Below are 15,911 nucleotides of genomic sequence, written 5' to 3' on the forward strand. Positions count from 1 at the left end.
CAACATCGGTGGGACAAGAAGATATAAGACAGAAAACATAACATGAATTCGGGGTGGGACATTTTTACCAATCCTATAAGTTACAAAAGTAAACAACATGGTTGTATAAAAATACAATATAACAAACAAATGGGAACCACAGGTGTTAAATGCCTTGAGCCGAGCTGCCTTTGATCCAAGCTTTGAGACAGCTCGAAGAATCACTGCATAAGTAAATATGATAACAAACATCCCGGGCCCAGTAGCACAAGGCTGCGGGAGGACCATAAGAACATGCAGTGTGATATCTTTACAGGCCCACTTGGGCAACACCAGATGCTCACAACAAGCGGAGCGCGGGAGCGAACAGGAAGGCAACCGGGAGTGGCGAAACAGGGGTACAGGCCAGCTACAAGAAACTCTGACAAAAAGCGCCCCCCAAAAAAGGCTAGCTAGTTAGAGGTAGGCAAGTATAGGTGGGAAAGCCAGGGGGTGTGGATATTGGCACATACCTGTTTCATAAGCCATGCTGCCAGGGGGTGAGACCTCCCAGTGAAACAGGACAGGAGAGACAATAGTGACGAAACATCGTGCAAAGAAGACGGTGAACGGGTTGCCAGAAATTCGGCAGCATTGTAGGGATGTGGAGAGGTGCAGAAACCAATCTACCAGTGGACAACACAGAAAGAACGTAGACATAGTGAAGGTAGATAGGTTCAAGGGGTAACAAGGGAAGAGCAAAATGATGCAACAATGGCGAGACGAGAACATCACAGAAAAGAAGAGGAGCCAGGCGGGAGCCGTCCGAGCCAGGAAAGCCAGGATAAGAACCGTGGGTACAGGCGAGAGTGCCGGGACAAGGTCGGGGGGCGGGTAACAGGGAGCAGGGGATGACAGGCAAAGCTAAGCAGAGCCACATACCGGGAGCATATTGAGGACCCAGCGGGAGAGGAAAGGCGGGGTAGAAAGACGGTGGAAGTAGACGTGGTTATGGTGGGGTAATGAGGACGTCCTAGTATAAGCGAAGGGAAGCGAATAACAGGAGAAAGAGGGACGCTATAATACAGGTGGTTAGTAACGGTGATATAAAGAGGGTGTGAAAGAAAACGGAAAAGAGTAATTACTTATTTGGGAGAATTTTATAGTTATCAGTGTTTTTATTAAAGAAAGACCGCGTTAGATAAATAAACCATTATCATTATACAATAAAGCCGTTAATACGTTTCAAAGAAACTACAACAGGAGGGGTGGGGGGGGGGGGGGGGGGGAAGGATTGAGGACTAAAATTTAAACGTGGACTGACGTAAAGGTCCACTACACAGAATATTATGACATAGCAGAATACGCATGGGATTAATTTATCCTTTTGTCATATTCTAATAAGCTTTTTTTTTTACAGAATCTTCTCAACCCCACAAGAGAATGAGAAGGTAATTGGCCAATTTCGTTTCAGTGGAGCAATACCTGTGATACGCTTATGCAATCTCAAAACTACCACTAAGCAGGTGTTGCTGTACCTTGAAAGCCCATGCTGAAAATACCATTTGCCAGCGTTTAACAAACTAAGAAAAAAAAGCTTCCTGTGCTACAGCACAGATACTGAAGATATAATTGCATTATGCAAGTAGTACCAGGAGCGTGCCGACTTGGTTAACAAACTGTCCAAATATTGATTGAAATGGCTCTCCAGAATGGGAATTGCACAACACTTTTCTAAACACTGGCAGAGTACTGAAACCAAGGTGTGTGGCTGTACTGTGTAAAGGATCATCTTTGTTCCTGAAGCTTAAATGGAACATTACCTAACAGGAAGCAGTTTTAAAAGCAAAAAAAGCATTCTTACCTAACATGGTGTCCAGTGAATAAATAAATAAATAAATAAGAATAAGAATACAAAAAGCAAAATTGATCAAAATCCAGAAACGTGATTGCAAACATAACTTAAAATTATTTCCAGGGCTGGCGCAAGGATTTTTACCACCCTAGCAAAATAAAATTTTGCGGCCTTCCCTTTTTATTCACACAGAAACCCAAGATAGAATTGTTTTCCTGTAACTCACTGAAAAGGCCCATCTATTATTTTTTATAAATAATGGATAACCTTTAATATTAAAGAAGAGAATGTTCAGTAGTAGTTAGTTTTTTTTTTTTTTTTTAAACAGGTGTTTCAGCTGTGGCAGATGTTCTGAGTGTGCATTATTATCATTATAAGTTTGTGTCGATGACATACACATGTACCATGTTTGTGACCAGGTGTGACAGGCTGGTGAGTGGATTGAGGCTCAGAGACAGAGGAAAGGCAAAAATAAAGTTCTTTATTAAAAGAAAATAATCAAATAAATAGGCACAAGGGCCAACAGAAAGAGGTTCAAACAGAAATAATCAAAAATGAACTTACAAGTAAACGATCAGGTTGCAGGTCTTTAAAAGATACTCTTAATTCTAAACACAAAACTCTGCAACACAAACACACACACCCAGCCAGGCCTCTCCCCTGGCTTTTATCCCCTGTGGCTGGAGCCCAATTAATCACTAATTATTCAATTAGAGCTCCAGCCACATTCTCACATGTTTTTCTGGCAGGGAGAAATTTAACCCCCTCCCTGCCAGTTCCAAACATATTCATATAAACGGGGAGTTCCCCATCACAACCAGGTTTACTTTTTTTTAATGTATTCTCATTTTTTTGATCATTGATGAACATTTTCTGTGTACCGTGAGGCATTGGCGAATGATTGAAATGACACATTTTGTGTTTGTGAATGAAAGTGATTGGTCTCGAGTGAGGCAACCGGTCAAGTTCCAGTATACTTTTTGTTTCATTTTGATGTAGGAATTAGTAAAAATGTTATAGTTGAAGTATGACAAAAAAAGCGTCAAGTATATACAATGGGAACGTCGAACTGTTGACGTCACTTTTGTTTAGTAGTTTATAACACTTCATATAGTTTAAACCCAGATCAACACGCAGGTGCCTTTAAGTTCCTCTGCTGACATGTTGAAAACATTATAATAAATGACCGCTCACTTGACAACCCGTAACGTTGAGCGGCCAATGAGGTGATACTACGGGTGTTTTAGGGGAGCGACTGACACGTGAAACTTCACAATCGGAGCGAGCCTGGATATCCTAAAACGTTACTTTTTTTAATTAATGTTATAACTGGCAAGTGAGCGAGTGTAAGGCATTGCAAAATAAAGCAGCAGGGGCAGTGCTATGATGCGCTGTAAACAGATATGCTATGGTTTGACTGTGATACTAAAGTGTAAGATTGCACTGTGTCTACAGATTCAGGACAAATGCCATCCCGGAGGTGTTAAGCCCAGGACCGGGAATTGAACTTTACATTTCAGGACTGTCCTGTCCAATTAGGGACAGGTGGTCACCCTACGTAGAGTTTCAGTTTGCCCCGCCATTTCCTTGTTCCCTTTCAATTCAAAGATGACCACCAATGCCATTACGTATGGGATATGACTCCATTGGGTAGGTATCACTGGGCTCTCTATACCAGAGCTGCCAATAGGCCCCTTCCTAGGATGATGCACTTGTCCCGCCCACTGAGGGGTTAAAACTGTCATCCTGAGGAAGCCATTCCTATTTATCCTTTTGAAGACGGTATGGTAAGACCTCTGTGTTGAGCTGAGCGTGTTGATAGAAAAGAGCTTCTTGAGTTGAATTGAGGTGATTGTATTTTCCTTGCATTCATGCTGAAAGCTGGCTCGCCGCTTTCCCGGAATCAATGACTTTGAAAAGACAGAGCCTTTTGCCTTTCTGTCTTTCAGCGGCGTCCTCGCTTGCGTGGTAGGCGGCTCTTTGCTATCTGTCTGTCATGTGTGAACTGGATGTGCAGTCACCCGCGAGTGGTTGTCTATTTATTTCTGAGAGTACACAGTTCCTCCATGGGGCTAGCCCTTGCCGCATCCCCGCTGTCGAGTAGACCTCACCGTCTGCGTAGTCCCGCCCACCTCAGTGAGTTGAGCCTTGTAAACAAATAGTGTGCTCTCCCCTATACTATCTTTCTACCATGGTTTTTGCTGTCTGCTTCAACTAGCCCACCGCGGCTTCAGCCCTTGTATCCCCCTGGTGCACGCTATGCGCTGACCAGGTGTGTATGACCAGGTACATTTGTGTAGCGACCCCCCAGTGCTTCGGTACCATGGTGCACACATAGCCCTTGGTACTTAGGTATCTTGGCGCACAAGTGCTCAATGCATATGGCACACGGTGCCCAGCACCACAGCATCAGTGCACAGCCACAGCATCAGTGTACAGTCACAGCACTGCATGGTACTCGGTGCATGTGGTGCTTGGTACCCACTGCTACAGCGCTAGTGCACAAACACATGGTGCCGCATGGTACATGGTGCACATTGTGCTTAGGCACTGCCACAGAACTAGCGCAAGAGCTCACAGTGCTGCACGGTACTCGGTGCATGTAATGTCCTGTGCGCATGGGGCTCAACACACATGGTGAACGCGGTGCACATGATGCTTGGTACTACTGCTACACTAGTGCATGGGCATACAGTGCTGCATGGTACACGGTGCATGAGGTGCCCACGCACAACACCAGGCCCATGTCAGGCAAGTCGGGGTTCCACCCCTGCATGGCCTGCAATATGAATATCCCGCAAGAGGATAAGCATACCCTCTGTGCGCGGTGTCCAACATGCCAACTTTGCCCTCGAGAGGGACGTGTCCTGCATCTGTGCGGCTTTTCAGCCTTAGGTGAAAGAAGCTCGGTTGGAGAGGGCCACGACGGCGAGCTCCGCGTCCTCTATGGCCGGACCGTTGGCGGCTCTTGGAGCCCCAGAGCACCTCCTCAATGACCTATCCCAGGACCCTTGCTGGACATCCCTGATGCGCAGGCCTCCCATAGTCGCTCCCCATCTCCGCAGACGAAAAGGGTGAAGCGTTCCAAGAAGGCAAAGCCCAGATGGCTCAGGTCCTGGAGCTCTTTGCCAAAGAGGCAAGGTGGTCTCAGCCTCTGATCAGGCCTCATTGCAGCCCCAATTGCCACCCCCCCCAGAGGGAGTACTGGGTGGATGGGAAGAGGCATCCCAGCTGGCGCAATACATACTTTCCATAGCGGCCTCTGGGGATGGGGCCTCCATCTCCTCTGACATGCAGGTAGGCTTAGTAAGAACCTGGCTTCAAAGTAGCCTCAGAAGCCAGTGCCCCCCCATTGTCTAGCTCAGTTTCCGCACTTATGGGATAAGCTGCAACCTTCCTGAAGGTCCCTTAGACGTCAGCGGTAAAACCATGCTGGTTTCTCGCCCTCAGAAGTTCCCGGCCTTCCCAGACTTCATGGAGGAGGTATGCTCCTCCTGGGATCGTTTGGCCTCTTGTCCTAGCATACTAAAGCAGGCCACACCTCTTGCATCTCTATAAAAGCTTGGTCTAGCAGGGTTCCCCCCGGTAGACTCCACCATTGTGGCCCTGGTTAAGGCCCCACCAGTGGGTGGGTTTGCTAGAGACCCGGCGTGCCCGAACCCTCAATGCAAGGTGACGGAAACGCATCTCAAGAGGATGTATGCCGCAGAAACGCAGGCAATTCGCCTGTAGAACATGGCGAGTGTGCTTGTGGCTTATATGGATGGTGTACTGTGCGAGGCCCCACTCCCTGAGCCGGTGACCATGGAGTTTGCTTCAACGGAGGATGAGAGATTGCATTTTCTCTGCGCAGTGTGGTCATTGAGATGCTACGTGTATAGGACAATCTGACCAGCTCTTCATCTGTCACGGGACATGGACCCTAGGACAGACCCTCTCTAAACAGCGTCTGTCGCATTGGATTGTGGACACAGTCTCAACTGCGTATAATGGTGCTGGCTTGCCCCCATCTGCTTGTGCTCACGACGGCTCTGGTATACATTATTCCATACATAATGTCATTGGTGGTCATCTTCAAATTGAAAGGGAACGTTAGGTTACTTACCGTAACCCTGGTTCCCTGAAAGAGAAGACGACCACCAACAGCGAGGTCGCATCGGTCGCCCTCACGGGTTCGATGGAAAAAGAGAAATGGCTTCCTTGGGATGACAGTTTTATCCCCTTGGTGGGCTGGACCGAGTGCATCATCCCAGGAAGGAGCCTATCGGCAGCTCTGGTATAGGGCGTTCAGTACTGTATACCAATATCCCCACAATGGGCAGGCATATCCCATACATAATGTCATTGGTGGTCATCTTCGAATTGAAAAGGGAACCAGGGTTGCGGTAAGTAACCTGATGTTTTGGTTTGCGTTTTTGGTCTGACGTCACCCCTGCAGCCATCTCTGTCACAGGACCACAATGAGCGTTGAGCACACTGACAGGAAACCAACATTTTCCAGAGATCAAGATCAGAATCAATTTTAAAACAGAAATAAGTGATTTAATATAAATGATAGACGTCTAAATAAATGCATTTCCTAGTATATTTCCATGTTGACAAAGTTAATTGTCATTAAACTCGGATGGCCTGTAATATATATACATATGCATGGATACAAATACCTGGGGTCTACACAAATCTGCAAAATATATAAATAAATAAATAAAAAAGGAGAACAACATTTTTACCTTACTTTTGTGACTTATTTCTCTTACTGTATGACAGGTATTGACTTTTTTTCTACATTTCATCTAAGTGTGTTGGGAACTACAAATTAAATATCAAATGGTGCTTTTGGCTAATTTGCTTTTGCTGCACCAATACACTGAAAACACTTTAAACTATCCTGGATGTATAGAGAGTCTCTGGCAGGTCTTGCTGATAACTTGGTGCAATGAACTACTGTTCCTCTCTCTCTCTCTCTCTCTCTCTCTCTCTCTCTCTCTCTCTCTCTCTCTCTCTCTATCTCTCTCTCTAATATATAGAGATATATATATCTATTATATATATTATATATATATATTGTTCCTCTGTGTAGAAAACTCAATAGAATAAGGTTTGGTTTACTTTTGTTCTGTATTTCTATTCAATAGCAATTCTCATCAAAGAGCTCACCACCAGTACAGTACTTTGAATGATAAACTGCAGTAGTATCAGCCTCTTCAGTGAAATCCCCTCATCCTGGAGACTGTGTTTTATAAACAGTGAGTGTGTATTCATTGTGGAATTAATTGAGGTATTCCTCTTTTGTTTGTTTGTTTGTATCTAATAAGCAAATACAATTACTCACATGGGAGACAAGAGCACGTAAGTGCTGTCAATGGGAGGTTCAGTGCATCGCTAAGGCAGACATGCAGTTTCAGGCTGTGTTGTTGTTTTAATCATTTTCATTTATTCAGTAGTATTCCTTTTATCATATTTTTTTCAAATGTAAACATTTTGTTACACAGAACCCCAATTATCACTTATCTTACTTTAACTAAGGTAACATTAGGTAACCCAAGATTAGTGCTTATCAGGGTCTGTGAAACCCAAAAAAAGACTCAATCACCATTCAAAAGAGACTCAATCACCAACAAAACTATTAAAAAAAAATATAACATTTAGAACTGATTCTGAAATAGCACTGCTGAATAATGTTATATTAATATAAGTTACAAACCGCTTCATAGTTTTCCATAAAATTAACAAAAAACTGACACACGTTTTTAATTATTATGCCTTCCGGTAGACTTTTGCAATAGCATTTTGTAGTTTCTTCGATTACATGATGTTAAATAAAACATCTAAACTAAGTTCATATACAAACCGCTTTGTAGTTTTCCATATACTGTACTTAACAAAAAACTGACAAAAATGTGTGAGGGTGGAATGAGCATAGCCATGTACATTTGAACACTTTTTTAAGCACTGTTACTCAGTTCTTCTAAGAGCCGCTGGTTTACACTGACCATCTGGTGCTACTTATAGTACAGGCTCAGAATCCCCTTTATGACAGTCTCACCTGCATCTTGAAGCATTCTATGTGTGCCCATGTACTGTATTTGGCATAGTGGTGCTTTTGGAAACAGGCCAGGTGCTCCATGGACACAGAGCTATGTCATGACTGTTTGTCCTGTGTCCTGTGCACAGAAGCTGCTCAAATAGATTAATTCATTCAGATCCATGTTTTTATTTATTTGTTGGTCCTGAATTAGCCAATACTAACAGAAGTGAATAACAGCAGTAAATAAATACCACAGATAACATCTTAAAATGTATTAATGTATTTATTCATTTGTTTTTATATTTTACTTTTTGCACTGTATTCCTTTGAATTTAAGGCACACTTTTTAAGACATTTTTTTCTTCTCAAAAATAGCCTGCATTTTAAATTTGAGTACAGTGATGTGTGTATTAAAAATCACCAACAATCAGCAAAAGCCTTTTCTAAAAGATATTATATGAATATGTAGTGACGATACATACATCCACCTGCTATGTATTAGCTGCTAATAGATTTCAAATATGTTAATTGTTAACAAGAAAAAAGTGTTCAGTTAAAATCAATTTTTAATTAAGATTATCTGCTAATTTATTTAGCTCTAAATATATATATATATATATATATATATATATATATATATATATATATATATATATATATATATAAATAAAAAAATAAAAAAAAAAATTATAATACAAAAAAATTACACATATAATTTCCATTTCACATATGGATTATTTATAAGTTTTATATACACCACAAATATCAAGACTATATAAATATACAAGCTGTTGACTTCTGTATTAAATACTCTATCAGTACTACCTCTTGCCTTCTAGCTGCAGTAAACCAGTCAGTTTTTTTTTTATTACTAGCATATTCACAGATTATTCAATTGACAGGTTGCTATTTTAAAATAATTTTTATTTGCCAAGTGTAAATGAATGACCCATTTATTTGTGATACTAGCAAACAAAACAAAAAACAACAACCTGTATATTTAAAGTTATTTAAAAAAAAAAAAAAAAAAAAAATCATTTATCATTTGGGTTAATCTTTTTCCTTAAAAAATGCTTTTGAAATCCTTGACGAATTTCCTTTGTCTTCACTCCATAAACTATAGGATTCAACATCGGTGGCACAAGAAGATATAAGACAGAAAACATAACATGAATTCGGGGTGGGACATTTTTACCAATCCTATAAGTTACAAAAGTAAACAACATGGTTGTATAAAAATACATTATAACAAACAAATGGGAGCCACAGGTGTTAAATGCCTTGAGCCGAGCTGCCTTTGATCCAAGCTTTGAGACAGCTCGAAGAATCACTGCATAAGTAAATAGGATAAACAAGACATCCATGCCTGCTATCACAAAGGCTACAGATAGACCATAATAACTATTCATTGTGATATCTTTACAGGCCAACTTTGCAACAGCCATATGATCACAAAAGCAATGTTGGATAGTGTTGGCTGAACAGTAAGGCAACATTGATGCTAATGTAGGTATGAGTCCAGTTAAAATAAAACCTCTTGCAAAAAGTACCCCTATAATTTTAACCATTTTAGCATTGGTCAATATAGTTGTGTAAAGCAAGGGATTGCATATTGCAACATACCTGTCATAAGCCATTACTGCCAGAGTTGAAGACTCCAGTGAAGACAGGAAATGAATGGAGAACATTTGAATAAAGCATCCTTCAAAAGAAATAGTGCTGTCTTTTTGCCAGAACATCTGTAGCATTTTAGGGATTGTAGAAGTGCATAAACCAATATCTACCATTGCCAACACACAAAGGAAAGTATACATAGGTGTATGTAGATTAGGTTCAAGTTTAACAATGCAAATTAGCAAAATATTCCCAACAATGGCTAGAATATACATCACAGAGAAAGGAAGAGTGAGCCAGTGCTGGTAGCTTTCTAATCCAGGAAATCCAATCAGAATAAACTCTGTGTTTACAGTTGAGATGTTTCCTGTTGACATTTCTGGTTTCTGTAAAAATTATATAATTAGTTTACATTCAAATCTAATCATATCCAAATACTGTTATCATATTAGTAGTACAGCTGCATAATGTAAATGCATTTTAGAAAAACTGTTGAAGTAGATTTGTTTATGCTGTGTTAATTACTAGATCAAATATTATGAGTATATCACAGTTAATCTAATAAACAGTAATACATCTTAACGTCTATTAACAATACATGTTTTATAAACATTTGAATTATAAATTATGTTTCAAAGAGTGAAAAGAATGAAGTTGCAAAACATTGTTTTATTATGCTTATATATTTTTTTTATTTAAAAACAAGACCATCATTATTTAAATAAAACACATTATCATTATACAATAAAGCCTTATAATACGGTTTCAAATGAAAAGACTCACCAACATGGAAGGATTTGAGTGCTAAAGTTTAAACGGCATACTGAAGTAAGGTCAGCTACAACAGGATATAATTTAAAGGGTATTTATGACATAGCAGGATATACTCAGTGGGATTAATTTATCCTTTGTGGTCATTTCTAATAAGCATTTTTTTTACAGAATCTTCTCAACCCCACAAGAGAATGAGAAGGTAATTGGCCAATTTTGTTTCAGTGGAGCAATACCTGTGATACGCTTATGCAATCTCAAAACTACCACTAAGCAGGTGTTGCTGTACCTTGAAAGCCCATGCTGAAAATACAATTTGCCAGCGTTTCTTCACAAACTATAAGAAAAAAAGCTTCCTACAGTACAGATATTGAAGATATAATTGCATGATGCAAGTAGTACCAGGAGCATGCCGACTTGGTTAACAAACTGTCCAAATATTGATTGAAATGGCTCTCCAGGACATGAATTGCACATCCCTTATCTATACCGTGGCAGAGTACTGAAACAAAGGTGTATGGCTTTACTGCACAGACAAAGTTGTACTGTGTAAAGGATAATCTTTGTTCCTGAAGCTTAAATGGAGTTCTAGCAGACTGTCAATGCATCATTGGTTTACGCAAGTCATTAAGAAAATAAGAACATAAGAAAGTTTACAAACAAAAGCTGGCCATTCGGCCCATCTTGCTTGTTTGGTTGGTAGTAGCTTATTGATCCTAGAATCTCATCAAACAGCTTCTTGAATGATTCCAGTGTGTCAGCTTCAGCAACATTACTGGGGAGTTGGTTCCAGACCCTCACAACTCTCTGTGTAAAAAAGAGCCTCCGATTTTATGTTCTAAATGTCCCTTTGTCTAATCTCCATTTGTGACCCCTGGTTCTTGTTTCTTTTTTCAGGTCAAAAAAGTCCCTTGGGTCGACATGTTCAATACCTTTTAGAATTCTGAATGCTTGAATCAGGTCGCCACATAGTCTTCTTTGTTCAAGACTGAATAGCTTCAATTATTTTAGCCTGTCTGCATATGACATGCCTTTTAAACCCGGAATAATTCTGGTCGCTCTTCTTTGCACTCTTTCTAGAGAAGCAGTATCCTTTTTGTAACGAGGTGACCAGGACTGAACACAATATTCTAGATGAGGTCTTACTATCTTGTTGGCCTTTTTTAATAGCTTCCCCACATTGTCTAGATGAACACATTTCTGAGTCAACATAAACTCCAAGGTCTTTTTCATAGATTCCTTCTTCAATTTCTCCCATATGATATTTATGATTCACATTTTTATTGCCTGCGTGCAGTACCTTACATTTGTCTCTATTAAATGTCATTTGCCATGTGTCTGACCAGTTGTGAATCTTGTCTAGGTCATTCTTAATGACCTTTGCTGCTGCAACAATGTTTGCCACTCCTATTTTTGAGTAATTTGCAAATTTAAGTTTGCTTACTCTACTAGAATCTAAGTCATTAATGTAGATTAGGAAGAGCAGAGGACCAAATACTGATCCCTTTGGTACTCCACTGGTTACCTCGCTCCATTTTGAGGTTTCTCCTCTAATCAGTACTTTCTGATTTCTACATGTTAACCACTCCCTAATCCATGTACATGTGTTTCCTTGAATCCCTACTGCGTTCAGTTTAAGAATTAATCTTTTATGCGGGACTTTGTCAAAAGCTTTCTGGAAATCTAAATAAACCATGTCATATGCTTTGCAATTATCCATTATCGATGTTGCATCCTCAAAAAAATCAAGCAGGTTAGTTAGACACAATCTCCCTTTCCTAAAACCATGCTGACTGTTTCCCAGGATAGTGTTACCATATAGGTAATTTTCCATTTTAGGTCTTATTATAGTTTCCATAAGTTTACATATACAGGCGATCCTTGACTTACGACGCACGGCACGTACGACTCTTTTGCATTATTACCCTGCTTCGACTTTACGACTTTGATATGGCATTTACGACACGGCAAGACCTGAGCCTTGCGTCATGTGCTCAGCTGTGTGTCTGAACCGCAGTACCTGCCGTGGTCGCCCTGACTTAGTCTAGCGGTTTTTTTTTTTGGTTTTTTTTTTTGCATGCACATTTTTTTTTTTTTTTTTTTATTTTTTTTTTAATGTATTTGCCGTTAACAATGTCTGATAAGAGCAATTGACTCAAAACAAAACCTAAGCTGTGAGCTCTATCACATGATGAGAGGCTTAACTTCAGGTGATTGTATTTCCTGCTATGAGTACCACATACACACTGAATACGTCATCTGTACAAGCCAGGTAGGTGTCTAAGTAATATGTGCGAAATCACCGGGCTGAGTGTAAAAAGTTAAATAAATATTTGCATGAGTACAATATAACGGGTCATTTTTGTAAAACTATATTCCTGAAGAGTCAGGAACGTAACCCCAATTTATAACATTGTTCCTATGGGAAAATGTGCTTCGACTTACGACGCTTCGACTTACAATGCGACTTTCAGGAACCAATTGTGTCGTAAGTGCGAGGACTACCTATAGTAGAAGTCAGGCTTACTGGTCTGTAGTTACCTGGTTCGGTTTTGTTTCCCTATTTGTGGTTCGGTATTACGTTTGCAATTCTTTAGTCTGTCGGTACAACCCCTGTGTCAAGAGACTGTTGCATGATCTTGGTTAGTGATTTGTAAAGAACTTATTTAATTTCTTTGAATACTATTGAGAGGATCTCATCTGGCCCAGGGGATATGTTTATTTTAAGAGCTCCTAGTCCCTTTAACACTTCTGCCTCGGTTATGCTAAAGTTATTTTAAACTAGATAGGAATTTGTACTTAATTAAGAATTAGATAAACATGTCTGCATAATAAATAAATAAGAATAAGAAAGCAAAAAGTAAAAGTGATCAAAACCCAGAAATGTGATTGCAAACATAACTTAAAATATATTAATTCCAGGGCCGGCCTAAGGGTTTTTACTGCCCTAGCCAAAAGAAATTTTGCCGCCCTCCCTTTTCACATTTTATATATATATATATATATATATATATATATATATATATATATATATATATATATATATATATATATATATAGATATAGAGAGAGAGAGATATATATATATATATATATATATATATATATATATATATATATATATATATATATATAGATATATATATATGGGTTTAAGCGAGTTATAGTCATCCAGGGTTTCTGTGGCGTCATCAATTACGAGACTGGAGATGGAATTGTTTTCCTGTAACTCAATGAAGAGGCCCATCTATTATTTTTTTTTTATAATACATGGATACCCTTGTGATCATAATATTAAAGAAGATGAGGTTCAGCAATACAGTTCTTTTTTTTTTTTTTTTTTTTTAATAGTGTTTTTCAGTGCTGTACAGATGTTCTATGTCGTTATCTGTTTTCGTTTCTCTGAGATACGAATGTACCAGCTTTACATCTTTTTTTAATGTATTCTCATTTTGTTGATCATTAATGAACATTTCTGTACTGTGGGTGTTGTCGAGTGATTGAAAACGAGACATTTTGTGTTTGAATTGAAAGTGATGGCCTCGAGGAGTCAAATGGGTCAAGTTCAAGTATATTTTCCTCTAGAGGAATTATCACTTTTTGATGTCACTACCATAGTATTATCACTTTTTTTTCGAATGGCTCAGGATGCAAAGGTCATAAATTTCCATTTTAGTTTCATCAGACCACAAAACTTTTTGCAACATGGCTACATAATCTGTGTTTTTTTGCATACTTCAAATGGGATTCAAGGTTGGCTTTCTTGAGTAATGGCTTCCTTCTTGCTACCCTACCATACAGGCCAGATTTGTGGAGTGCTTGGGATATTGTTGTCACATGCACACTTTGACCAGTCTTGGCCATAAAAGCCTGTAGTTCTTGCAAAGTTGCCATTGGCCTCTTGGTAGCCTCTCTGATCAGTCTCCTTCTTGCTTGGTCATCCAGTTTGGAGGGACAGCCTGATCTAGGCAGGGTCTTGGAGGTGCCATACACCTTGCACCTCTTAATAATCGTCTTGACCGTGCTCCAAGGGATATCAAGGCCTTTGATATTTTTTTTATACCCATCCCCTGATCTGTGCCTTTCAACAACTTTGTCCTGGAGTTCTTTTGAAAGCGATTGGTTACACTTGAGCTAATTTAGGATTGCTATTACAAGGGGGGTGGACACTTATCCAACCAAGCTATTTCAGTTTTTATTTTTAATTAATTTTCTACAAATTTCTAGAATATTTTTTTTTTCACTTGGAAGTTGTGGGGTAGGATGTGTAGATAAATGAAAAAAAAACTATTTTAATGCATTTTAATTCCAGGCTATAAGGCAACAAAAGGTGAACATTTTGAAAGAGGGTGTAGACTTTCTATAGACACACTATATATATATATATATATATATATATATATATATATATATATATATATATATAAACAAAAACACATTTGTTAGTAGAAAATTAGCCAAGTTAATAGAAACAATGGCAGCAACCTTGACCCCCCATCACTTTCACAGTTGTGCCTATTTGCTTTGTGCTGGGCAAGGTTGCCCCAGTGGTTTCTTGAAACTTGGCTTGTGTTTTTGATATCTCCACTTTAAATGTCTGGGCGCTTTTGATAACTTGGTTTATGCTTGCAGGAAAATGTTCCATTTTAAAACAGAAATAAATAATTTAATATAAATGATATAAACGTCACAATAACAAGTTAATTGTCATTTAACTCGGATGGCCTGTAATATACATATCCATGGAAAAATGTGCCTGGAGTCTGGAAAAATCTGCAAAAAAAAAAAAAAAACAGGAGAAAAAGAAGAACATTTTTACTTTACTTTGGAGACTTATTTCTCTTACTATATGATAGGTATTGACTTTTTTCTATATTTCACCTAAGAGTGTTGGTGCTTTTGGCTGATTTACTTTGATTTACCCTGAAAACACGTAAACTATCCTTGCTATATATTTTTAATCATTGTAAAAAACTTATCTAATAATTTTCGATATTTAATATATCCCAAGTGGCGCATCCGGTAAAGGCGCGTCACGTGGAGTGCAGGATGCGCCCTACAGCCTTGACGTCATCGTTTCGGGTCCAGGCTATTCCACTGCTGACCGGTAAGATGCCCAGAGCTGCACTGTGGGCCTGCAATGTGTAAAGAAGCGGTCGGCTGACGGCGCATGCTTCGGAGGACAGCGTGTGTTTGTCATCACCGCTCCTGAGTCAGCGCAGGGGTGTTAGCGGTGAGCTGAGCCTAAAACTGTTTATTCCAAATTGGGGAATAAAAATTGGTTATTCCAAATTGGGGAGATAATGATAAAAACAACTGGCCACTACTAAATTTAAAAGGGAAAAAAGATATTTAGTTAATTACATGGGAGACAAGAGCACGCAGGGGCTGTCAGTGTGTCACTAAGGCAGACAGGCTGTGTTGTTGTTTTAATCATTTTCATTTATTCAGTAGTATCCCTTTATTATAATTTTTCAAATGTAAACATTTTGTTTCACAGAACCTCAAATAGCACTAATCTTACTTTACCTAAGGTAACATTAGGTAACCCAAGATTAGTGCTTATCAGGGTCTGTGAAATCTCAATCACCACTCAGAAAAGAATCACCAATAAAACTATTTAAAAATATATAACATTGATTCTGAAATAGCACTGCTGAATAATGTTACACTAACATATTGAAT

General features: G+C 39.2%; 1 protein-coding gene across 1 annotated transcript; it reads right to left on the reverse strand.

The window, feature by feature from the left end:
- Positions 1-8,875: 8,875 nt before the first annotated feature.
- LOC121321256 (olfactory receptor 52E4-like) lies at positions 8,876-9,832 on the reverse strand. The gene has a single exon (XM_041260156.1). The coding sequence runs from the start codon at positions 9,830-9,832 to the stop codon at positions 8,876-8,878; it is 957 nt and encodes a 318-aa protein (XP_041116090.1).
- Positions 9,833-15,911: the final 6,079 nt, after the last annotated feature.

The sequence above is a fragment of the Polyodon spathula genome, chromosome 9 (genome assembly GCF_017654505.1).
Source record: "Polyodon spathula isolate WHYD16114869_AA chromosome 9, ASM1765450v1, whole genome shotgun sequence".
In the NCBI taxonomy this organism is placed as follows: Eukaryota; Metazoa; Chordata; class Actinopteri; order Acipenseriformes; family Polyodontidae; genus Polyodon; species Polyodon spathula.